The 27,968-nt window shown below is 42.0% G+C and overlaps 1 protein-coding gene and 1 long non-coding RNA gene across 2 annotated transcripts in view; both read right to left on the bottom strand.

Annotated features, from left to right (window-relative positions):
• The window catches only part of insrb (insulin receptor b), an 88,460-nt gene extending 68,208 nt beyond the window's left edge, over positions 1-20,252 (bottom strand). The window contains exon 1 of the mRNA XM_039811042.1: positions 20,159-20,252. Within this exon, the coding sequence (XP_039666976.1) occupies positions 20,159-20,252 (94 nt within the window). The remainder of the gene's footprint in view (positions 1-20,158) is intronic.
• Positions 20,253-22,726: 2,474 nt separating this feature from the next.
• On the bottom strand, positions 22,727-26,374 carry LOC120565782. The gene is made up of 3 exons (XR_005640288.1): positions 26,289-26,374; positions 25,035-25,113; positions 22,727-24,431 (listed from the first exon to the last, which is right to left on the bottom strand). It is a non-coding gene; the product is annotated as an uncharacterized LOC120565782 (long non-coding RNA).
• Positions 26,375-27,968: the final 1,594 nt, after the last annotated feature.

Genomic DNA, 27,968 nt, shown 5'->3' on the forward strand with positions numbered 1-27,968 from the left:
GAGAGGCAAAGAGCGCGAATAGGGAGATTGAGTCAGAGGGAGACGGGTCGCAGGCAAAAGAAGGGGAAGAAGATGAAGGGGGGAAGGGAAATAATGGGAGGGGAGTGAGAGGGGTGAAAGTGTAACCTGAGCCCAGGCAGGAACGCTGGGTGACGTAAGGGACTTACAGGACGGTTGGTGATCACATGCATGAATGGAGGGCCGCTATGGACCACTGTTACATGACAAGCCCCACACACACACACACACACACACACACACACACACACACACACATACGGAGGGGGGAGAGTTTGCTACCTACTGGTCACAAACAACAATAAGTTATGTTCAACTACAACATAAAACACTCAACAAACTGAGCTTATGACAACATGAGACAAAAACAGAGAGAAAGAAACGGCAAGAAAGAGGAAGACACCTGCTGCACAATTCTTTTCATTTTTTGTCATCTAAAGAAAGAATAAAGACACAAAGACTATGATGTGAACTGCTGTTTTAATTTACTTTGTAACCTAACAGACTAAACAGAGCGTCATATAAAAAACCTGGCAGATTTTTTGTGGGTGGGGGTTATGATGGACAATGACCGTGACCCCCCCCCCCAAAGCCCACCCTCCCACTGAGGACCACCCATAAGCAGACAGCTTGGTGCTCTCACTGGCTGTACAGGAGCTCTTAATTACAATAACAACCCAATCAGCCACTAATGAGCCGGTGGGGGGTTAGGGGGCTGTATCGGAGCAGAGAAAGGATTAAAGGCTCCGACACACCAACCCGATTATCGGCCGTCGGACAGTCTGGCGAGGTCGGTGACTCGAGTCTGTTCGGTGTGTTCCGTTGGCCGATTTTGCTTGTTGAATCGGCCAGTGGGCAGTCAGACTCAATGACCAATCTGATTGGTGGAGTGCTAGCCCTTGATTAGCGAATCAGTGCTTCTTCCACAAGAAGAAGCCCGAGAGCTGACAACGCCAGTATCTTCTTATTACTAGCCGTGTCGTATTTTCTTCTGTTCAGCGAGTAATGACAACGATCCTTATTGACTACTATCAACACTCTCTGATGAAAACAATGACTGACGACAGCGTGCTCTGTGTTTACTAGGTCTAGAGAGATGTTCCGTCATTTCCGGTTTTCATTTTTTGGGCGACAATACAGATTAGTGCCGCCTGCTGTTATGGAGACGTATTATGTCTCACACACGTTATTAGTCGGCGTCGCTTCGGTGTGTTCCGAGGCACTTTTTTGAGAGACGGGAGCCGACTGATCAGTCCGACTGCTTTTTCTGCCGAATATATTTGAATATTTATTAATACTATTTTGACCATTAAATGCCTTCAGTTTTTTTTTTTATTAAAAGTCAGACCCTGGATTAAACACAAACAGTATGCTTTCCACAGGAAGTTCGGAGATTTCACCGTAGCATACGTAAGTGGTCTGATGTTTATACTTGTGGTTGCTGTGTGTGTGTGTGTGTGTGTGTGTGTGTGTGTGTGTGTGTGTGTGTGTGTGTGTGTGTGTGTGTGTGTGTGTGTGTGTGTGTGTGTGCAGTGTTGCCAACTTAGTGACTTAATAGACCCCCTGATTTCCACTGGATGTGTAACAGCTGCGGACCGGCTCCGCTGCGTGTCTGCTGCGTGCTCCGCCGTCCGTCAGTACCCACCGGGTCCGGATTTGTTGCGGAACGGCTGCGGCCGTAACTGACAGCTGTAGTCACGAGGACCCACAAGTTCTCGCGAATTCACGTAGAATAGAACCACAAAACCAACAACAGTTTGTTTCCATCCAGAGGAGTAGAGGGGAAACGACTCTGAGCTGTGTTTTCAAGGTGTAGTTCAGGGAAATATGATCCGCCGTGAGCACGGTGTAATTTATTTTGAAAATTAACCGGATATTTATTTTGTTTCTGTGCTCGACTTCCTGTCCCGCACTATATGCCGTGTGCCGAATTGCTGCGGAGCTCTCCGTCGTCCGTCAAAAATAGAAGCTCTGCGTATCTGCTGCAGATGGCTGCGGACTGACGGAACTGGGACGGAGTCGGGACGCAGACGTTCCGCAGTCTGTGGAAATACACAGATTGACTTTAATGGAAACCTAATGACTCCGTCGAGGTTCCAGAGACGTTCCGGAGACGTTCCGCATCCAGTGGAAATTGCCGGTTAGCGACGAGCGACAAATCTCTAGTTCACTACTGGAGGAACATAGAATGGCAACAACTGGAGAAAGTGTGCTCTGCCATGCAACACGAGAATGAGTCTCTTAGGACCAAGGTGGCTGACCTGGAGGGTCAGACGGCAGCAGACGGCAAAACGTAAGAATAATCGGCCTACCTGAGGGCACTGAAGGCACTCGGACGAGAGAAGAAAGCAGACGGACGGACGACGAAAGCAGACGCACGGACGACGAAAGCAGACGGACGGACGACGAAAGCAGACGGACGGACGACGAAAGCAGACGGACGTCTTTGGCACGGAGGTGCTTGGCTCTCTCCCGGAGCTGGACCGAGCTCATAGAAGCCTTGCACCCAAACCTGCTCCAGACGGGAGACCACGACTGGTCATCATACGGTTCCACCGTTTTCAAATCAAGGACCTGGTTATACGCGAGGCTCACAAATGAGGTGAGCTGCTCTATAATGGCCACAAGATCCGCCTCTACGATGATTACAGCCCGGACCGAGTACAAAACATACAGTATCTCACAAAAGTGAGTACACCCCTCACATTTTAGTAAATATTTAATCACATGCCCTTCACCATACCTAGAGGTTGGCATGGGGTACTTTCCATAAAATCATCTCTCAATGCAAATCAAATCAGCTATTAGGCTAACCGACATAAAACCATGCCAATCTCTAGGAATGGTGAAGGGCATGTGATGATGTGGGGGTATTTTAATTCCAAAGGCCAAGGGAACTTTATCAGGATGCATAGTATCCTGGATCCATGAAATAACTGGCCTTTAAAAATAAAAATCTGCCTGCCTCTATGAGAGTTTAACATAGGGGTGTACTCACTTTTGTTGCCAGCGGTTTAGACAATAATGGGTGTGTGTTGAGTTATTTTGAGGGGACAGCACATTTACACTGTTATACAAGCTGTACACTTAATACTTTACATTGTAGCAAAGTGTAATTTCTTCTGTGTTGTTCCATTAAAAGATATAATGAAATATTTACTAAAATGTGAGGGGTGTACTCACTTTTGTGAGATACTGTACATGGCTGAGCTCTACCAGCGTGGATACAAGCCGGCTCTCCTCTACCCTGCCAAGCTCTGCATCACCCTGCCTAATGGAGAGAAGGCATGGCTCCTGTCTGTCACAGACACTGCTAAGATTCTTCATGGTTTGCAGGTTGAACCTCATGCAAGCGCCTGACCTTTGCATTGACTGACTTGAGTGCAAGTGCTTTTTTTGGTGTAGTATGGCGGTGCCAACGAGCGAACTGTTTGCGAGGTTGTTTGGTTTGTGTTCTAATAAGGGATGCTAGCTGGCAGCAATTGTTAACGGTTAGCCTGTTGATGCCTGTTGCAACGGTTTGTTGCATTAGCTTATTCACATACGTGCGAGTTTTATACTTTATAAGTGTATTCAATTAATGTGGGAACAGCGCGTTGGACGTGTGGATGTGTGAGAATATTCTTATCGGAGAATCGGAGTGTTCCATTTTGCTGTCCGCGGCGACTGGACTGGTGGGGGGGGTGGGGAGGGGTCTTTGGTTAACATAATCTCAGTCAGTTTTTACCATGTGTTTTATGTGTTTTCTTTTCTCCTACGTGCATGCTGCTCTTATAATAATCCAAGATTGCTATTGGCACACACCTTCAAAAAAACAACCCTATCACATGATGGCGAACACAAACCCCCTGCATACACCGGGTGGCGCTCTAAGATTTGTTAGTTGGAATGCTAAGGGCAGGGACGGACTGGGACCAAAAGTCGGCCCTGGCATTTTGGCCCAGACCGGCCCACCACATATTGTAACGGGTATAATATTACCGACATTTTATTAATAATGCGTTATATTACTGCGTTACAGCAAAAGGGAATACATTATAATAATAATAATAAATTGAATTTATATAACGCTTGCGTTACTTTTGTAACGTGTTACTCCCATCACTGGTTGTAGTGTTATCATCAACAGTTTGTACACAAACATCTAAAACACCTGGGAAAAAATCCCAAAACAATGAAAAAGTGACAAAACGTCAGTGATATCAATTTTGAAAAAAGGGACCCAAACGTTGAAAAAAAAGAAAAGAAAAAAAAAAGGCGGCCAAAACCTTGACATAGGGACAACAAAACGGTTTGTTTTCATGGTTGACAGGAAGACAACACAAGGGTTAAGGGGAGTTCTGCTTACCGCAGGTTCTACCCTCACTCCCTCATCTCTGTCCCTCTCCTCCTCACTCTCCTCCTCACTGTGCATGCCACTGCCGCCGACACCGACACCACTATCAGCCACGGGAGCTGATGAAGGTCCTGCTACTGCCGAAAACATGTCTGTCAATTTGACACATTTGGCTGCGTCTGCCTGAAGGGCCCGTTTCTTTTTCTCACGCAGCTTCTCTGCACCTCCTTTGCATTTCTTCTCCATGATCTCTATCACTATTGTAGCCTGGCAGATGCACACTGAAACTGCATGCAGGCAGAAATCCTAAAGAGGGTGCTGTTTAAAGATATGATTGGGCCAGTCCAGTGTCAATTAAGAAAACAACCAATGGGCCGCTGAGCTACGCGTTTCATGGGCCGACTGTCAGAAAAAAGAAATCCCTAGCCTATGTGATATTTTTGACTAAAGGGTTTTGGGCCAGCCCAGTGTCAATTGAAAAAAACAATGGGCCGCCGATCTAGGCCTACCACTTTTATGGGCCGGTTCATGAGCCGGACAAAAACAATTAAAATTAAAAATAAATAAATAAAGTGTCGGCGGTCGGCCCAAAAAGCACGTCGGCCCACCGGGAAAGTGCCCAGTATGCCAGATGGCCAGTCCGCCCTTGGCTAAGGGTATGAACTCTCCTGTCAAACACAACAAAGTGTTTAACCATCTTACATTTAAACACTAAAATAGCCTTTTTACAAGAGACTCACCTTATGCCATCAGATCACCTTAAGCTCCGGAGGGGGTGGGTGAGCCAACTCTACCACTCCTCATTCTCAAGTAAGGCCCGGCACTGATTTGTGAATCAGTGCCGTTCTCCGTGACCAAAGTGGTGTCTGACACGAATGGGCGCTATGTCATCGTCACAGGTAAAATAGGAGTGAAATAGCCTGATTTTGGCAAATGTGTATGGCCCAAACTGGGACAACGATAAGTTTTTCAAGAACTTTTTTTTTCTCTCTATCTGACTTAAACTCTCACCAACTCATCCTTGGTGGTGATTTCAATTGCCGTCTTGACCCTTCGCTTGATCGATCGTCCAATAAGCCCTCTGTTCTATCCAAATCATCAAAAATAATTCAATTGTTTATAGAGCAATATGCAGTCACAGATGCCTGGCGCTTTCTCAATCCTGGTATGAGATCCTGGTATTTTTCTTCTCCCCTGTCCATGGAACATTCTCCCGCATTGATTACTTTCTCATTGATCGCAAACTCCTACCATCTGTCAGTTCATGCTCCTACAACCCCATTGTGATATCAGGCCATGCAACAGTGGTGGTTGACATCTCTCTTCCTGGTAGATCTGTGTCACTGACCCAAACTTTATGACTCTTAGTGATCGCACTGATCTTTTCATTTCTATTAATTTAAACGTCAAAATGTGTGGTTTCACCCAGTGCAGATCTATCAAAAGAATTACTCGTAAAAAAGGCTGAATTTGACATCCTGGCTTCCAATGAAGCTGCAGAATCACTGTTGAAATCACGTCATGACTATTATGAGTTTGGAGATAAACCGAGTAAACTGCTTGCACACCAAATCCGACAAGCATCTTCATCACAACATATTACTCAGATTAGTACTACTACTAATGGACAACTATTAATCCACAGGTAATCAACAATCTTTTCAGAGACTTCTATGCCACGTTATACACCCCTGAATGCGTAGCTGATGAGACACAGTATGAACTATTTTTCAATTCCCTCCACTGACAGTGCAGCGTCGTCTAGACTTGATGAACCCTTTACGACGGGTGAACTTAGGAGCGCTTTAATGCTGATGCAGAGTGGTAAATGCCCAGGCCCCGACGGTCTCCCGGGTGAATATCATAAGACATTTTCAGATCAATTAGCTCCAATTTTACTTAACATGTTTAATGAGTCTATGCAAAATGGCATACTTCCCACCATATTGTGGATCTCTATAGGAGAAATGTGGGCCATCCACCCGCCTTCCCTGTCTGTTTGACACTTAATTTGGCAGCAGGAATGAGAAGAGGAGGAGGAGGGAGGGAGGTATATAGGGGTGTCAGATAAACAGCAGAGGAAAAAGCTTGGAGATGGAGCAAGGTGAATGAGTTTAAGTCCTCGATAGGAGATTAACTAATTCATTTACAAAACTTTCAACGGACATTTTGAGGAAATGCATCCTCAGAAATGTCCCTTCTCTTGACAACACGTCTAAAAAGATACCATCTAGACATTTGTCCCTATGTGTGCTGCTTGAATAGTTATAAGGTTTTTGCTCCACATCAACTTTTTAAAGCCCAAATAATTGGAAATATCTAATAAGGTTTTTTTTTCCCCCACAAACAATTCTTCTTTCGAGTATTTCTTTTATTTTTGTAACACACCAAACTCTACATAAGACCTTCAGTCTGCTCTAAGAATGACTGTGATTGCTCTTTTGCTGTGCAGGATGAATGAATGTGAAATCATTTACCCAATTGTAATTAACTGAGGCCAAATTATGTTATTTATTAAAAGGAACTGACTGTTTACTTTTAGAATTGGTCAAAAAAAGTGAATTTTGATAGTTTTCATTTTCTATCAAGCAGTAAAATGGTTCCTTAGTTTATGATGGTCTAACAAGCCTTATTACATTGCAATGTACGCATGCAGCACGTGTACATTGCAAGGTTGATGCTGAAACGATATATTGTTCAGCCCTAAATTGAAGCAGCATTAATGTTACCACATCTTATGGAGTCCAGTTGCTGTAACTGACATTGACTATGATATTGTGGCATAAGCTCCTTGTTCACACAACCCTTTAGGAGCAAAATGGAGGTAAATAGTAATAGTATAGGTTGCATATGTAAAAACACCCAGAGCATATCAAGTTTGAGTACTATATAGTGACACAGTATATGTATAATGATGTCAAAATTATTCCAACAATGTCTCAAGGCATTTGAGTACTTTTAATCTACTTGGCAACAGAACAGATTTTGATTATAAGGTGCCTTTCTGAAAAACAGATAAACTGGATACGTTTTTTTCAACCCTGGTTTAGATGTGTCCAGGCCCACGTTCCCACAGAAAACCTAAACGCTGTGGACTGTGGACACAATTCAGCCACAGTGTGAAGAAGCTACATGGTGACAACTGAGAAAAATATATTGATGATGATGATTTAGACTTTACTACACAGCAAATCACAGCTCTGCGGAATGGAAGACTGTGGTTTATGCAGTTTGCTTGCAACAGTGTGATCATCCGTGTAACTTCCCTCCTTTTACTTTCCTTGCAGATATTGCTTAGATCATAGGAATATTGGCCAGGACGGTTCTAAATCATAAGTATTATTTGTAATGAGTGTGATCAAAAATGCAAAAAAATTTCCAATTTGCACTAATTCTATGTTACTCAGCGGAAATATTGGCAAATTTAACTCCAACTCCCTGCCATTTTAGTATATCATCTGTCTCTTTTTCACATCTTTACTCCCTCTCCTTATCAAAAATGAACTGGAATTAGCTCACAAAATAAGCTCGCCATAAGTGCAGCTCAAGAATTACTTGAGCATGACCGGTGCAACTGAGGTCATACCGATGTTCGTGGCTATCTCTGACTCTGAAAGAAACTGCCATCTCCACTATTCAGTGAGCGACCACAGCTGCAGCCTCGGTTTTAGTGTAGCTACAATTTCAGACAGATTCTTCTTTTATTTTTAGAGTTGTGCTCCCTGCAGAGAATTTAATATGCATTAACTAACTGTAGCTGGCTGGTTAGCCCAATGCTGGCTTGCAGTGAGAAAGTGGATCACACTGGCAGTTTTAGAAGGTGAGAGTGAAGCCCCCTGTGGCCCGGGGAAGAGCCTGCCTCTGCCTTTGACTGTAGCAGAGGGCAGCCGCATGTTAGCTTAGCGTGAAACCAGACCTGTCTAGCATTAAACCAGGTGGCAGCTAACTCTGGACTGTGAGAAGTTTCCCCTCTCTGTCAGCTTAGACGCACGTTGCCCATGATGAGGTGATCTGCTGATTATAGATTTGTCAACAGCTCAGTTGCTGAACAAACCCCAGGAGAGAGAAAATGCGGCCACAGTGCCAAGTGGATTGCAAGTGGAAAAATGCATTTGTTTGTTAATATAGCTGTGGAAAGTCCTGAGAGGTAAAGCCAGCTCCCTGTGTGCCCACTGCCAAGCTGTGGCTTCTACAGTGAAAAATGATCCTGAGAAAAATTGCATGAAAGGCATTTTGATTAACATGTACCAACTTGTACCTCCAAAACAAAGAGTTGAGGACCAAAATAGCAGTACGTGAGCCAGGGAAAGACAGAGAGCTGGGGCAGTTTGAAGAGTGGAAATAATCTCAGCGTGCCATTAAATCAAACCACACAGGAAATATGTTTAAGAAAAAATCTTCTTTAACAATAAGAGGGGACAATGACCAAGTGATACGACAAGTGAGGGTAGCGAACAATCGTGACTGACCTGTGCTTCCACATTTGAGGGCATCAGATAAAGGTGGGGGTGCTTGGGAAGGGACACGGAGCGGAGAGAGAGGGAGTGTGTGGGTCGAAGCACCTGTTCCTCCATTGCCTCAGTTTCCTATTGAGGAGCATGGCAAGGGGAGCTGGCCTAGCCTATTTATATACAACGCTGGGTCCTGTTACAGCTGTGGCACAGGGCCAGGCTGTGGCAGATTGAAACGGGTAGAAAAGAGCAACATGCAGGCCCTGCGCTGTCAGATGGCTGGCCAAGAAACGGGAAGCCTAAATCAGATCACACTGGTGGCTTTGGCTCGCCTCCTTCTATCTACCTTCCGGAACTGGCAAAGGAGAGAGGAAGGGAGGGATGGAGGGAGAAAGGCAATGACGGCTTAGACAGAGGGAGACAAAGAGACAGAATATAAACAGAGAGAAAGAAAAAGAAGAGTGTGTGTGGGGGGGGGGGTGCCTGGTCACTGTCACTTGTTTTTAAAAACAATGACTCAATATTTTCTACTTCCACCGAGCTTGGTTCAACCTTGGACTCAAGGCTGCTAAGAGAGCGGAGAGGAAAGGACAAGTGTAGGAGCAAAGTGGAAGAAAAGAGGGTTGAAGAAACAAGAGCAGAATGTGTGTGGACAGCCCGGTTTAAAATCTTAGAGTCTTCTTACAGTGACAGAGTACCTGATAGGAACTTATCCCTGGAGCCAATGTCCACCAACCTAAACACCAAATATCCACTGCTTGGACATGCGTAGTCTGACAGTGAAAAATGTCTCATTTCCATCTTATATGTAAGATTGATATGAGATAAGATGACTGAGACTAGGTATTTTTTTCAGCCGCCACTTTCACAATCAGAAAGCGTACTGTTGCACCCCTGCTCTGACTCCATACTCAAAACTAGCAAACAAAGGCTACAAATTTAAAATCATGAATCAATATGTCAAGCAGATGTGTATTGTCTTTGTATGTGATGTTTTTCCTTATTGCCCAGTTCCTCATTCCATTTCCAGCCTTTTCTCCTTCCCTCTGCCTCATATGCTTCTGCAGCACAGCATAGTGAAATTTAACCTTTTGAAAGGAAAGTCACATGAAAGGATTTAAAATGCAAAACGCTGATGCAAACTGCATGGAACCTGACAGATATCTATCTTAATTCGATGACTGATTGTAACCAACATGTTCCCTGTCTAAAAAATTATTGGACAGCTCGTAATACACAAACCAAGGAAAGAGAAATCGGAGAAATTCTGACCACGCCTTACAAAACAGCTAAACCAGGTGGTGCTCCAACCAAATAAAAGCATGTTGGGGGGAGCAGCATTCCTGACATAGTCGAAGCATTTGGGAACAGACAGAGGAGGAAACAAGAGCAGGTAATCAACTGCAGGCTGGACTGTGCTGAAGATATACTATAGTGCAAGACACACACACACACACACACACACACACACACACACACACACACACACACACACACACACACACACACACACACACACACACACACACACACACACACACACACACACACACGAGTGAGTAATATAAAAAACATCTGATGTTTCTTTTTGTTGTCCCATGTTAGTGAGTTCAGCGCAGAGCAATGTCTTGGTGTGGTGAGCTTCGGCCTGAGAGGGAGGCAGCCAGGGCTCGGTTCCCCTGCTTGACTTGCAGCCACACGGCAGCAGCTGCAGGGCCCGGCCCCACCAACGCTCTAACCCACAAACCAGATCTACACGAGCTACGCCTGCCTGATGGATCTGCCAAATAGGCTTCTTCAAACTCTGTATAGCTTTCTTTCTCCTTCCAAATCGGCCTGTCTGCCTGCTTGAGACCTCTATGGTTGAACAATGGCTGTGAAGCAATCCTAACCTGCTTCTTGTAGTACTGCAGTTTGTGCCACTCAGCATTCAGACTGAAATGGAAAAAGAAAAAAGGGAGAGTACGAGAGATTTGATGGGACAGCTGCCCAGGCTGTAGCTCAACATGCTAACTCTTTTTTTTTTTTTTTTTACACCGAGTACTTTTTACCTCCAGCTAAAAACAGTTTGGGGGTTTAGTGGAGGTATTCCCTGTGTGGTGAATGGACGAGTGAGCTCATCCCAAGCATGGCAAATCCTATTGATTTGACTGAATTGCTGCAAGGCTGCCAACCCCGAACTACAGCAGAATCCAAAATTTGATGCAAATGAAGAAAAACACCCAGAGGAGGAAATAATTTGATTCTAACTGCCTTGAAATGAGACTCTGATTGTTTGTGTATATATATGAATGTGTGTGTGTAAGGACTATAAAGAGAAGTGAGGAGACACAATAACAAACACAGGAGATGGGAAAGCATAAAAGAAAGAATAAGAAAAAAAAAAAACAAGACGGAACATGAGTGATGGAGAAAGCAAAGTGGTACAGGAGCAAACAGACAGACGGGGAAAGAGTTGACAAACCAAAACAGAAAAGCGGGAGATCAGAGGGGAGGCTGGTGGGATGGAGAGCAGAGAGGCCAGGTCAGTTTAATGGCCCGTTTGTCTGCACTGTATTGGCTACTGCAGGAACACGAACACACACACACACACGAACACACACACACGAACACACACACACGAACACACACACACGAACACACACACACACACACACACACACACACACACACACACACACACACACACACACACACACACACACACACACACGGTCTGTGCCTGCGGCTTCAGTGCCTCCTTCCATCTAAACTCCAACTGAAATAAATTGTATTTTTGTCTGTTACAGCATAGATATCTGCTCTGTAAATCACTGGTCCTGTGTTCTTCTTTTCGAAAAAGAAAACTGATATTTTTGCATTTATTTGACAGAATGTGAATTATTTGTCTACCTTGCTCCAAAACAGGCAATCTGTTTTTGTTACTTTCTGCCTTGTAACACCACTTTCTTACTGACTTGATATCATTACACATGAAGCACGAAAGCATTGTTCACATTATCTATAAATATTTAGTCGTAGGTTTTTGATTGTGGGCAAATATAGGGGCTATAGCCGGCTGTTTGTTGTTCCACAAAACCCCTTTGCAGCTTCCCAAAGACTTTCAATCATTGCCCCCCTCTTTTGGTTTTCTTGTACAGGACATCCACGGGCATGCTAGGCATGGGCGGAATACTGACGTCATGTTAACGTTCAAAAGGCCCCCCAGCCAGCAAATCATCCGCTGTTCCTAGTCTCTGACAGACAAGTCCCTGGAGGGGAGGGCCTGTGGCCACAGCGGTATTGTAAAATGACTTCCATTCATTACGCTGTCATTTAACAGCAAGGCATGATTCAATATGGGCCCCCTTTAACTGTAAGTGAATTAGGAATGCTTGATGCAGACTCGTAAACTAGGCGCAAGCTCTATATCTCTCCATCCCTTTTCACTCCGGCTTGGCATGAGTCCGTCCAGTGTTTTCTCCCAGATGGAGTATCAGCGTTGCCACAATGGGACACTCCTTTCACTCCAGTCTGTCCTTAAGTGTCTGCTTTCCTCACTTTCTTCAAGAGCAAGACGCCTAATGGCCATTTAAACATTGTTACAGCAACAAAAGGCACATGATGCACACACACGCCAAAGCATGTGTCAACAACTATACAATGACATTAAAAAGAAAAAAATATGTCTGACCTGAATGCTTCAAAGCTTAATGTTTTGCCATAACTGATGCTTACGTCTCTACTCAAATGCTTTGTTGCCCAGAAACACACACACACACACACACACACACACACACACACACACACACACACACACACACACACACACACACACACACACACACACACACACACTTTAAGATTAACCCGCACCCCTTTCAGTTTCAATTTTTTGTAGAATATTGCTGATTGTTTTGTTAAATATTGTTTCAACCTGTAAATCAATGCACATGAACTTTAATCTGCCATGCAGTTCGGAGAAATTTTCTAATTTGCTCGACTGAGAATATTTGTCAATCTGCTGTAGACTTTGATCTTTGCTAATGATTTCCCAAACTGTAAATTGCATTGCAGCCGTTTCAGAAAAACACTGTCAATTTCCGTTAACCTGTCTATCAAAATCAGTTTGTCAGTTGTGAAATGGTTGATTGGTCTAGCACAAATCTGAGTGAGCTGAACTCAACTGATTCGAACTAAATGTTTCCCAGTTTTAACAAAAACTGAGCCTGAGAGATGTATTCTGGCGTGTGCAAGGCTATTGCTGGGTTCTTTATTACACGTATCACTGCCAAGGATTAAATAAAAGCACCTCACAATAGATACACTCCCAAAACACAGAAACAACCCAGTTAATAAAAATCAGTTAACAGTTAATATAAAAAAAAACAATAAAAATCATACAACGACATATTCTGTAATTAAAAGATCGCACGTATTCCTTGGCCAGAGGTTTTGTGAGGCACAGCCAGATTCTTACCCATCTGGTTTCCCAACTACAGTGGGTGAAATGGTGCAGAGGTGGAAGGAGCCATACAGTGGGCACAGAAATGAATTGAGAAGGATGGTACATATTATACCCTCTTTCTGTTAAACAGGTTGTTTCTACCCCACCCCCCCACCCCTCCCCTGGAGTGCAGTGTTGCCAGACTTGTGCAGGACTTCTGCGGAAGGCTGTGATCAGTAAGCACTGGCCATGCAAAATTGACAAGTGAATCACAAGTAAAATTATGGATCAATTTCAGCACTTTCATAACTGTTATTGTAGCGAGTGTGGGACCCAAGCAGGACTAACTCTCATCAGTTATTGACACACTGAGATTCAGTGAGTTACACCCACATAGCACAGGACACATACTGATTGGCGAGTGGCCCTGATTTGATTACAGGTGTTGGGAGTGAATTGTTGAAAACAATAAGGGTACGGCGCTCAGGGGGTCGAGAGAGGGAAAGTCAGCCACGACTGTATCGCCACTGGCAACATTCAAAAATCACACAGCAGCACTTCAATAATCTGCCACTATAGACTATATTAAGACAACTATGACAAAATGATTATCCAATTTTCTGTGATCACACACAGTTAAATGTGTGTTAAATGCAGCGAGGCTAGAAGTGTATTTACAGGGGAGGAGGGGCGAGTACAGTACTGCCAGAACAGCTAGTGCTGTCACCATAGTAACCCATCTCAGGCTAATTCATCAGGACAAAAACAGAACCCCCCCCCCAACACACACACACACACACACACACCTCCACTGAACACATACAAGCATGAGTGCTCATAAAAGGACACACAGACGCAGCAAACACAGTCTAATCAGAAAGGTCCATGTGACTGGGTCTTCACAGTGTGCAGGTGTACATGTTAAGCATCACTTAGGAGCAAGCAGGCCTAATAAGAGAGGAGAAAGCAAAAACCAAAGGGGGTGGGGATGTCAAATGGATGGTGTTCACACATTTAAGAAGGTTTGAAAGAGGAGGCTTTCCCACCCCATACAGAGCAGGATTAGCAGGTGTCTGTGTGTGCGTGCGTGCGTGTGCGTGAGACAGGTCTGCAGGCTATGCTCATCTGCAGTGTGAAAGAACAGCAGCTGATTAAGGACTGGTGAATGAAAGTTTAAGAAGAAAAGAAATACAAAAAGGCAAAATGCATATGCCTGATGCTTAAGTCAGTGTGTGTAATTAACTGCTAAGAGACTCACTGGGCTGTGTGACAAACGACCACTTCTTAGTCATATGACAGTCCTCAAAATAAATTTAACCCATCAGGTTCATTCAGTCACACACACACACACACACACACACACACACACACACACACACACACACACACACACACACACACACACACACACACACACACACACACACACACACACACACACACACACACACACACACACACACACACACTCTTCCACAAGGTTATCCACATACAGTGCTATGCAAACAATTGCAAAAATTTAATTACATTGTTTTTGTCTGAGATGCAAACAACTAATTGTTATGAAGTTCATAAAATTACCAGCATATATTTGTTCAAAAGGCAGAATAAACTAAATTTTAAATGTTTATCATTAGAAAGTTAGACTGTACATGCAGACTAACCAAGATTCAAGACTGTTTAAACCCACCCACTGTAGAGCTGTTACATCTTTTCCACAGCCCTGTTACACTGTAAACAGGAAATTGTTTCTTCACATTTCCTTGTAAGACTCAAACTTACTTAAGCTTTCGCCACTGAGGTCAGACTTAGAAACGGCTATAAGATCAGTACCCGACAGAGATGGACACGTTATCTGCTGCGAGTGTGACCCTCAAATTACAGGATGGTTTTCTAAACTGTAACCACCAGAGCCCACATACAGATTCCCATGTGACACAAACAATTCAGCCTTCCTCTCTCACACTAATGTAGATAAATCTGGAAACACCGTTTAAAATGTCAATTTCTACACAATGGCTTACATACAAAGTCTGCTGTCCACTGAACTGCTTCACTAAGCAAGGGTGAACAATGAACTGTGCAAGAATGTGTCATTTTGGATGTGTAGCTAAAGCCTGGATCAACATTTTCAAAAAGTGGAATTTTTTCCTCCATTAAAATCGAGACATGTTCAACCTTATCAGCTTGGGACAGCATCTTCGCCTGAAAAACAAACATTTAGGATGGTCAAAAACCCCCGACCACTGTGGATTGAAAGCCGCTATGATCATTAAAGATGGACTTTCAAATTCACTCACATTAGGACACGGACATGACCTCAGCCAGCGTCTGGTCCTGCCTGCAAAAGGCCCCCAAAAGATCCCATTGCTGATCCCCGTATTACAGGGCCAGCTCAACTTGGATTTTACTGTGTGAAGTCACCAACGGTTAAAATAGGGCAGATCCAAACAGCAACAAGGACTATCAAATCAGATAGTTGCAGCATGGCGTAACGGTGTGTGTGTGTGTGTGTGTGTGTGTGTGTGTGTGTGTGTGTGTGTGTGTGTGTGTGTGTGTGTGTGTGTGTGTGTGTGTGTGTTCCCCACACACAATCCATCCCCTCCCGACTCAACCACATTTCTGTGCAGTGAGCAGATGTTTACATAAACATTCACAGTTCTCCATCTAGGAATGGGACTCAGAGGAGAGGGCATCAGCTAAGCTCCATTTTGAAAACAAAAACAAACAAAAAACAGCCCTAGACTAATGCACATATTTCAGTACTCACATGATCCAGTGTTGCATGTGAAGAACTAATTTGATCATTGTGTTCTCAAATAAACTGAGTAGCTTGAATCAATTCATTGTCGAGTCTGGGTTAATTTGGCAATGACAACGTTTTTAGAATATGAATGAATACACTACAAGTAATTGGCTGGAGTTCTCCATAGCAATGGACATTTGGGCTAATGGGTTGTGTAGTCTTTATAGAGAGATTCAATACATAAAAGTAAAGTAAAAAATATATATATTTTTCTTATATTTTTATAAGAAATATATATATTTTATTTTACATTGAAACTGATAGCCATAGATGCCAATTTAATTTCTGTTCAGTATCAATTAGGCTATTCTAATCGTTTTGCTTCCGATAGACTTACTTTACTATAAACTTGTTCTAAAAATCCAATAAGAGGTCAAATGAGGCTAAATACCTGGTTAAAAGTTCCCAGGCCTTCAACATGCCTTACAGCTACACTTGACATCTTGACCATGTTTTTGTAACCCCTGGCTGGGTATATTTCTTCATCCATTGGCTATTCAAAAGCTTGAGAACACTGTATATTTATTATACATTAATAATTATTGTCTCTACTGAATTCAAATAATTATTTCAGCTTTTGCAATCGATTATAAAATAAAAAGAATGTTAACGTCGTACTAAAGCATCTGTCAAAAGCACACACACAGGCAAACTATGTATTCGCTTGCTGGTCGATAAAACTGAATTGTGGGAGTCAAAAGGTCAGGTTGTGTTTTTCATCCTCAGCTTGTGTTGCTGTTGGAAAAGACTGCCAGAAAACAAACAAACACACACACACAAAAACTAAACGACAAAAAAAATCTATTGGCAAGTTAGGAGAAGTTGTACGGGATACTTGGAAAGATAAGAGCAGAGGAGGAAGCACTTAGGAAAGGCACCCCCACAGTTAATTTTCTTTAGCAGTACATATTGCCTTCCTGGCCAACGCTCAAAACACAGCACACAGCTGGTAGAGTCCTCAGTTCATAACTACCATTGTCTGCAGGCTCTTTGAACATGGACTACCCAAACGTACAATGGCAATCTGCGATGAGCGCTACGGCTGCATTGTGAAAGCCACAATTCTGCAGGTAGCCCATTAAACATACAGTAAAGGGTAAAACTGACTTCTAATAAACTTTTAGAAAATGAATAATTATTTAAATACAGATTCTCTTTTCTCTGTTCACTGGCCATGGTGTAAGCACAATAAAGCCCTTTGAGGTATCCTGGAATAAAGTATAATGGGTTCAATAGAGGAATGGTCACTCTGCTTTACAGTGCGACATTCCTTGCCTCTGCCTGATTCATTGTTTTTATGTATCAGACACCTTGTCATACATTAACGCTTCACTAATTTCCTAACACGGTTCATGCAAAATTGTCCATGGGTATGCAATGGGCGTACGTGACAAACTCGGGCAGCACCAAATGGAGGGCATTCGCGCTGGTCCTAACTTTTTAGCAAAATCAACATGTTACTACCAGCAGAGTTGGAAAAATAACTATTCAACTGTAGTTCCTGAATAAATGTGACTGGACATTTAATTCAGATCGTCAGGGTGGGGGATTCTTTAGGCTTTACAGTCAGTGTGACAGACCTGGCTAAGAAGCATACAGACTGTGGAAAGTATACATAACAACACATGCATACACACTGCCCTTTTCCAACAGAGCTGTGCTTACAAGCCTGAGATGAACAAGAAGGGGGCAAGACTCCCAGTTGCACAACTTGTTTTTCACGAGTTAGACCAGGAGACAGCTCCTTACTTTAAAAAAAACTGATAACTATGACAAGGAGCCCCATCAAAATCAACTAACAACCGTCTGTAAAAAACGCTTTGTTATATTCTCTAGAGAGCATTCAACAGATCACAGCCGCAGCGTGGTTTATATACCCATACTACTTCCTCTTTCCCATGACTGAGGTGGAGATGTCAGGCAGCGTGTGGATTTAGAATAAAGTATTCTAAGTATTTTGGTTGTTGCCCCCTCCCCAGGCGTAAACATCTCAAGAGTGCCAAATATGGTCACTTCGCAGAGAATTAAGTAAATCAGGAACCAGAAACATCCAATGACATAGACCCCACTCTGAGAGAGAGAGAGAGAGAGAGAGAGAGAGAGAGAGAAGGAAGGAGGGATACCAGCAGCCCTGTCTCATAAGACCCCTTTCAGGGGCTTATGTTCTGTCTGCATACATGACCTGTATAAAGTAGCCAGAACATTTCCTTTGAACCTGGCCACTGGGAGACATTTTTAATAGCTCAAAGTTTGAAAAGCCACAACGTGACTAAATAAAAGAAAAGAAAACAACAAACAAACACTACTTCATTAACGGTTTCATTAAACTGATTAGTTCCCTAATTTTAAACTGATGTAAAGGCTTGCGTGCTCAATTCACATGCACTAGGTTCTAGTACTGAAACACTTTGTGGACTTGTGCAACACATCATCTAAAAACACTGAACACAAACCTCCAAAGTACAAATGTAGGCCATAGGTTAAACTGCCGATAAACAAGTAAAATGTGCTTTAACTAATTTCAGTGCACTTGTAATCCAGCTATTCTTTATCTACAATGAGGTTTTCCATTGACACATTCATTCAATCAAACTGAGATAATTATAGTAAATTACCACACGGTCAAATGTATTATCTACTCTAAGTAACAAGATCTGTTTTTCTCATTTAATTCTCTCCCACTGTCAATTTAACCTTTTAAAAATATTACAAGATTAACCATGAATATACAATGCAGTCAACTTGCTGGAAAATTAGTTATGAGTCAAGTCAGTGTATTTCTATAACTTGGGTCAATCTAATATTTCTTACTTAAACGTTTAACATCACATTTAACCCAAAAAGATTTTTCAGGCTAGATTAGATGAACTTTTATGCCAATAAAAAGATACACTAGTTTTAAGGGGCTTTTCCTCCATTATATGACTGCTTTAATGCAACAGCAGCCAACAATAATCGCATCAATTTAAAACAAAATAACGCAAATGATCATTCCACTGATATTATTATTAAGGCGAGGTCATTAGGCGGTTTAAAGCGGGATCGCTATCTCCAGCACTCCCTCTAAAGCATCGCGGCATGTACGGTTTATATTACAGTTATATTATTACAATCAAAACCCCATTTCATTTATGAAATACACCACACAGAATAAACATGCTCCGTACGATCTGCTAAAGAGAAATTTAGGCTAATCCACCACCTATAAAGAGACTTCTTAGCGTCGGTGGCTAATTTGTTTACGTTCAGGCTGCAGCAGCGCCGCGTGCGTGCGTGTGTGTGTGTGTGTTTGTTTTGGTGTGTGTGTGTGTGTGTGTGTGTGTGTGTGTGTGTGTGTGTGTGTGTGTGTGTGTGTGTGTGTGTGTGTTTTTGGTGTGTGTCTGTCGCCATGAGAGGCCTAGCTGCGCTCACAGGGCCAATCCTGCTACTCCCAGTTTAGACTCGCTGCAGCAGACCACACTCGTCCAGTTACAGCGACTAATCTGGCCCTGGGGCTGGCGCATTCAACACAGGCCGCTAAAATATGTACCTTTAAGAGACGGAGCGAGGGGGGCGGGGATATTACTCAATTTACCCAGGAATATCAATTATTAGCGCGTAACTACGCATACGCAACACCTTAAATTACTAGCGCCCTTAATTAGACTCTGTATGAAACTTTACGCATGCGTCAGAATGAAGGCGAGAGTCTCGTGACTACAATCTTAATTGATTAAATAAAGATAATAAAAAGAATAAAGAAACCGTGTCAGTGATAAGACAAACTTTCTTAAATAGGTTAGTAACATTCAAAACAATAATATTCCTATTGTAATTACCGTTGTCTATATAGAGCTCTTTGGTGTGTTTAGGGTGTCTTTATCATAATGTATGGTAGTTTATCCCCCTATAATGATACAATAATCTTACACAAATGTAGATTTTACACGTGTAGCCTAATGTCTACTGCATTGTGGTATTTACTTAAAGTAAACAAATGTGTAAACTCAAATTGTTTTTACTTCTGCATACGTGTGCAAACTAACAAACGTATTTACATTAAATATAAAAAAGGAAGTAAACATATGTGTCAAACATACAGCAACATGGCTAAGAACATAAAAAAAAGAAGCAATACTTACTTTCTCCGTGTATTAGTCCACACTGGCATATAATGCAGGTGCCGATGATAAAAAACACAATTTGTGCTCGCATCTTTAGCGTCCACCGTCTCATTTTGACTTGAAGATAAGCTGTGCTCTCCTCTTGAAGCTTCTCCAAAAAAAAAAAAAATCTTGAGGGAGAAATGTTTATTTCAAAAAAGCGTTGGAATATCAAAAGTATTGAACAAATTCTTTAAAAATTAAGGTCCAATATAGCCAACTGATTCAACGTTGCCCCCCGTAAGCCGGGGGGAGTAATACATCTATGAGTATCTTCCCAGACAAGTTTGTGATGTATGCGAGCCCTGGAAAAAAAATACAGTCCATTAAATAACGTGATCTTGGGTTCTGGCAACACATGTGCGAGTAAAGATCTTCATTTTCCATAAGTGAAGGCGACAGTCCGCGTTCATCGGGTTGATTGTGGTGCTCCACTGAATCAATAGAGAAATAACAGTATTTTTATTATCCCACACGCAAGAGGGCTAGTTTGGAGGTCCCCAAAGGAGGTCCACTGGCCCTGGGCTCATTTCTCTGTAATGCACTGCTCCAGTGAAGGACGACACACTTCAAAAACAACTGGTAAGAAGTATTTTCCCTATGCACAGCGTTTAAATAAGAAAAACTGCCTCCTCTTCTGTTCCTCCAGCACACATGAGCTGAACTTTTGGATATCGCCAAATGCAGAGCCAAGAAAGGGAGATGGCAGGGTTTGCGTTCTCTCCTTTGAAGTCCACAGGTCTTTATAGTACCCCTGTTTGCTAGTATCGTCTCAGAAGCTCGTCCTTTTAAAACAGATTGCAGCACATCCCAGGAAACTCCTCCGAGCAGCTACGTGCAGGAAAAACGTGCAGCGGTACAGCTTTCCCTACTACGACCTTCCTCTGAACTCCTTCATCCCCGTTGACCACCACGCCGCAAACGAATGAGCACCCATAAAACGGCAAAACGGGAGAAAGAAAACAAAAAAGGGAAACTTGGGAGGTAAACGTTACTTCTTTCCCATCCACCGTGGAGGGAACAATGACAAAAATAACATCTCCGTTTAACCCGCACGTTGCTATGAAGTGAGAAAACTCCACCACGCCGCCCGTTTCTTTCTCTCAGACTAACGTTAGCTGATAGGGAAAAACAGCTAACGTTAGCTAGCTAATCCAAAACAAACGAGGTTTCAGTGTCGGCGATGGGGTTAAACATTTTAAAAAAAATAGCACACACACAAACAAAGTCAGTATCCCGTCTGCGATAGTCAAAAAACAATGAGGTAAACAAACATAAAAAGACTTAAAAAGAAGGGTCAAGAGTAAAAACTTGGATTCCCGTTCCGTTTAGCGGTTGCTCTCCCTCAGGTTCCCCCTCTTTCCGTCTCTCTTTCTGCAAAGCTCTCCACCAGTAAACAAGTCCTGCCAGTCACCTCAGCTGGGCCACACATGGTCTGCGGGAAAACACGGAGCGGATCGTCGGTTACCCAACCACAGAGTCCGGATCAGGACTGTCTGCTTGTGTCAAAACATCGGTGCTCTTTGTCGGGGGGAATGGGAAGGTGAATACAAATCAACACCTTTTTAGAAACGAATTTAAAGTAAAACTGAATAGGTCAAGCAGAAGATCCCATTTCTGATATCATGTATGTCTGTTCAAATGGAAAATCACCTGTTAAAATATCAAGTAACTATTTATATTTCATATTTAGGAGCCTATCCTATAGGATAAAGTCCTATTGAACTCATATTGGACTCTATCATATAGGATTATTTATCTCTCTCTCTCTCTCTCTCTCTCTCTCTCTCTCTCTCTATCTATATATATATATACAGAAATCTTATAAAATGTTCCTATCGGAATCATGATAAAGGGCAATTTCAACTTTTTCAGTTTGCATTTTTTAATACAGATTGTGGAGGATATAATGAGTAGTAGTAGCCCTGCAATAATTAGTTTTAGTTAATTCATCAGTTTTAAGGTTGCCGCTGACAAATATTTTCATTATGATTAATCTGCTGATAAGTATATTGATTGATCACTTTGCTTACAAAATGTCAAAATACATACAAATGTTACAAAATATTATAATGTATGAATAAATAAGATATTCATATTACTATTGTATAGTATGACATTGAAAAGCAAATAATAACTGGAATTTGATTGTTATTTTTGCTTGAATAATGACTGAAACAATTATAAATCTATCGATTATAAAAATAAATAGTTGCAGGTTAATTTCCTTGATGAATCAACTAAATCTTCTTAGCTCTAATCAGTTTGGAAAATATTAGTTTTACTGTTTGGAATATGTGGTCTTTTACACAGTTCTTTCTCAACTAAATACAAAATCAACTTATATTTCTTATCATCGAAGACTAGCCTTGATTTAGGTGTTTATTTACAGCCGATGTCAGCAGTGTATATATATATATATATTGTTTTTTGTTTTGTTTTCAAATATTTCCATATAATTATCAAGTAGGAACTTTACTTTGAAAAAGATACAGAGCATTTTGGAATCAAATCCCAACAATGTGAAAAGCCACAGATGAAGCAAAGATGACACAATCCTTTTTTTACTAACAGTGTCCAAACTTGCCGAACCAAGCAGCATACAACAGTTGATTAACACTTATACGATATTGTGTTATAGGATAACATCAACTATTATATCATGATTTTTACATTTTCACCAGATTTTCTTTTCCACATTGTCATAGTGCAGTGAGATTTGTCGGCAAAACAAATTTGCTCTGTGCCAAAGATCAGTGTAAACATTACACACTGCCTTGGCCTTGCAGCCAGGAAGTAAAATACCTGCCTGCAGTAGGGAAAGTACACAATCACATTTGCATAGCAAATACTCTTGTAATGAAACCTGTTGGATGGATCCTAACTGCACACACTACCTGGAAGTTTTTCCTACTAGCACTTTCATTTCTCACTTTAAGAGAATAGAGAATAAAGTAGAAGATTGGCTTCTTGTTTATCACATGGGGGTGTAGTTTGTGTGCTTAGATGGCTACAGGCAGGTCTGCTAAGAGCTTGTGGAGCAAGCTTGTTAATCTGAGGAATGTTGTTACCCAGTGAACAGAGTAAATGAGGTCTTAGTGAGATTAAATGTCACAGGTCTGAAGGACTAAGGGCTGTGGAATCTAGTCAAAACAGATCTCTTTGTGGTAGTGACGCTGTCTGACACCAACTGGAGGCACACACATGCAGTCTCTCTTCTTCTCTTCACACACTTTTCCCACTTCCCCTGCTGTGCATAACACCAATTTCTTTAATTTTTCAGTGGGAGTAGATGAAGTCAAGTGATTGGCTTTTTATCCCACTAACCTACCTAGAGTGCTGTTATGAGTCTACACATGCAGCACTTGTGCAGCACTACAGCCGTTGTACTACGACTTCATTTCAGTAGGTGGCACTAAAAATAACTCCAGTGAATTTACTTACTCCAAATGTCAAACCAGGACAAAGGGATACAACGTTGTGAATAAATAGGATTAAATCTGATCAGGGAGGAAAGCGTAAGGAGCTATGGGCCATGTCAACTAAACATAATGTAATACTGTCAGCAGACATACAGTGCTGTGAGGTTGTAGGGATTCACTGGTAAAGGTTGCTTTAAATTATGACTGCAAATGAAAAATGTAAAGATTTAAAGAAGAAGATCAAAACATGTTATTTTCTCTTGTTCTGTCACTCACAAAGGCAGTATTCCTCACTGGGAACATGGATATCACAAAGCCGTAGTGCCTGTCATGAACATGTTGACACTTCTCTTTTTTATCACAAGCTCTGGGGCAGAATTGGGACATTTCCACCTGGTATCTGGTAGTTTATTCGGACTGGAGGATATGCAGAGAATTTGAATGACACAAAGATGGTTGGCAGTTGAAGAAAAGCTGCAGGGTCAGCACTCATCACATCAGTGAAAGCTGTTCCTCAAGCCCTCAATGTCCCAGTGTATATCTTTCTGGTTTCTGGCAAAACAGCATATATCCACGTATAAAATCGTCAGCCGTAGCACGACAAAATATATGCCTGTCCGTTCACCAAGGTCTCTTCTGTTCCTTTAAGGTATCAAGTGAATAAGTGGAAATAAAAACATAATGAATGCAGATGCTTCTATACAGGGAACAAGGGGTCATTAAATGACATGATTAGGGATGCAATGATCTGCTTTTTCTCCCCTGTTTCCGTTTCCAATACCTCCACTAAGGTCCAAAAGATATCTTGATTGGGCATCTGCCTCATCATCCTTGGAGAGAAACAGCATTTATTAGCAAAACTGGTATTCACACATACAAGTTAATGCATTACAAATGCATACATTTGCATTCCCCCCTCCTGTCTCAACTGTAACAAAAAATAAACTTCTGCAACATTAACTTCTACGTATTCTGTCTGTTTTTCTCACACTCACATACACAGATGCAGAAGGCAAAAACCAACCCCTGCTCGTTCTCTCTGCAGTCGCCTCTGCTGCAGCCTATAAATGGAGGGATTAATATGTTTGAATGGAGAGAGTCTCTTTCCTTTGTTGGTATGGAAGGCTCAGTAATTAGCTGCCTGGGGAGCCAGGAAGCAGCAGCCTCCATTCTGCCTGCGTGTATGCATGAGGGCATCTGTGTGTGTTTACGTGTGTGAGATGTCAACCTAGGAGAGGGTCATGAGTTTAAACAGACAAAGCAATCCTGGATTATCCTCTTCACACGGTTCCCTGTGTTTGTGATTTACACTTTTAGCACTTGCTGTTCCTTCACTTGAGTCTGTGTAGCCTACAGCTGGGATAAACAACTGCATCTCTCTCCCTGTCTGATTCCCTTGTTGTCTCTCAATCACACAGTGCAGTCACACGTACTGTATGTCGTCATTTAAGCAAGAGGGTCCACACCTATTCCGCTCATGTGGAGGAACTGCACATCACTCCTCTGCAGCCTCTGCACATGTGACATCGGAAAAAGGAGTTTACAGAAGCATACACAACAGGATACATGGGTGATACACTGCATACACATTAACTGTGGCAGAAGGAAGTTGTGTATTTTGGTACATCTGCAGAAAATACCAGAAAATTCCCTCTGTAACTTTCATTCATTACTTAGTAAATAAGTAAATGAGGAAATTCTTCCTGTACAGGTGCAGTGGGTGTGGGGGCCTATGACAGGCGTTGGTATTTTGTGGCTCTTTTTCAAAATGTATTCAGACTTCATCATCATCATGGTTGAATAAATAGCCAATTGATATTACATTAATATTGTATAAGCTAAAAGAAAAGTGGTTCATTGATATCTAAATGTAGATGTTTTCATTGTGTTTTTATTGTAAAGGGTTTTTTTTTACAATATAACCGGAACCTGACGCTTTCAACATGTTAGCATGCTAAATGCTAAACTAAGTTGTGATAAACGCTATATCTGCTAAGCATCACTGTCTTGTGAGAATGGAAGATGAGGGACCTGCTTTTAGAAAGAACACCGTGGTCAGCTCAACACTGCGATTATGTGCCCTATGATGCGTTCGGTGATCCGATAAATCTCACACACAGACCACACAACTCAAGTTGATAATCCATGTTGAAAACAGCTGCCTTTCAGGTCATCGGATTGATCCGTGGAGCTTCAGTTTGTCTGCCTGTCTCTGTTTGATCAATCACCTCTGCCACTAATGAAACTGTAACCAAGGGTACACACAGTGTCATCTACAAAGTAGCTTGTCATGCATTACTGGGGATTTTTGAATCACAGAGTACATACTGTATGTCAATCAGCCTTCCAGACTCTGAGAGTCTCTGACTGTACACAGCTTACTGCTGCCTGAGTCTCAGCAGCAGATTCAGACCCAAGTCATGCATGCACAAGATATTTAAAGCACACTCTATCTGCTTTTCTCCTTCCACATTCATGCTCCTCTAGGCTTAACATTCATTGATTCATTGTATTAGCATGTTAGGAAGAGCTGATGTAAAACACACTGTAAAAATTAGATACATGTAATCCAGGAGTTATATTGATATTATTATATCCCTTTTCATGGACCAAGCACCTGGAAAGCTTCTCATATAATAAGATGAGATGCTGTAAAAACAATCGATAGAAATTCACTTTGTACTCACTTTTATATGGGCCAGTGGCCAGCTGTAGTAAGTTCCAGTCCAATGCAAAAACATTTTAAAGTACTGGAGTTTTTTTTGATTAGTCGATTAACAAAAAAAAAAAAGATCTGCAACAATTTTATAATCGATTGATTATTTAGGTAATTTCTCTGGTTTTAGCTTTTTACGTGTGAATATTTGCTGGTAAATTGAATGGGTTAGGGTTTTGGACTGTTAGTATGACCAGATCATCAATGATAAAAAAGAATCAGCTTTGTTGCAGCTTTATTTAACATTATTTGCATATCTGTATCAAACAGGAAGCTGCTGCTAATGGTAAGAGGCTGTTACATAACTGTCTATATTTTGAAGTGAAGTCAATAAAGCAAATGTGACAAAAGCCACTATTTGAACACATAACCTTGTTCCTGACATCTAACTTCCTTTGGTTCTATATGTCACGCTGACAAAGTGAATTCCCAAACCACTTTGAAGATAAAGTGAGACATATAGCAGTTTATTTTCTAACAGAAAGGTTTTGGCTTCCTCTTTCAGACAGCTCTATCTCTGTGACAATGTCCTGAACAATAAGACCCTTCAGTAAACCTGGACCTCCGCCCCTGTTACACTCCGCTTCATCATGTGCGCTGTGTTCCTGTGAGTTCACCCGTGATCTTTATGAAGACACTTAACCTTGGGTCCCACACACACACACACACACACACACACACACACACACACACACACACACACATCCCAGAGAGCCTTGTTTTTCCCACACATGGAACACAACACACTCATCTATAAACAGATTAGGCTGTCAAGCTCACCTCTGCTGCTCTCTCCTCTCTTTCCGTGCACAAACTCTCATCACCTGCTCTTTTTCTTCACGCTCTCAAACATGAATCCACCTTCTCCATTTGTGACATTCTTCTTTTTCCCCTTTTTTTCCACCCCATTTTGTCTCTGACCTCTGTGTCTTCTCCTCATTTTCTCTCCCTCCTCTTTCCCATTTTTTCTCCTGCTTTGCTCCTATACCCTCCCCTCTGTTTGTTCTTTTTTCTCACACTGATGGGCGATTCAGGGGCCCGTGTGCAGGGCCAAAGGATTAGCTTTATCATTGATAAGGAACCAGGGAGAAGCGTTACATGGTAAGCTTGAACCTGAATGCCCTTCCTGAGAGGATGTGTCAGTGACAGCTTTATCCACATATTGTAAGAGTGACAGCGAGAGCAACACGTCCAGAGAGAGAGGCACAATAAATACAAGACAGTAAAGGTCAGGTCAGTGTCACAGCTCCCAGAGCAGCGACGGATCAGGGGGAAAAGGTGTGTTGGCTTCAGGAAGATAGCGTGTGCTGCACAACATCAAAGTATGGCTCTCACACTTCCCCTCACACCGGTAAGAGGAAGATGTGGGGGACACTCTGTTTTGTTGCTTCCTTGTGCACGTAAATGCATCCAGTTATACAGTATGCACATGTGCAAACAGCTCAGTTCTAAGAAACTTCTGGCTTCTGTTCCAGAAGTAAGAAAACCTGATTCTAAATCACATTGTGTATGCATGTATATGTATTTATACAATATATATATATATATATATATATATATATATATATATATATATATATATATATATATATATATATATATATACAAAGTAATATCTGCTGTTTGTTGTTTTTAGCGGAATGTCTATTTC

This window comes from Perca fluviatilis, chromosome 9 (assembly GCF_010015445.1).
Source record: "Perca fluviatilis chromosome 9, GENO_Pfluv_1.0, whole genome shotgun sequence".
In the NCBI taxonomy this organism is placed as follows: Eukaryota; Metazoa; Chordata; class Actinopteri; order Perciformes; family Percidae; genus Perca; species Perca fluviatilis.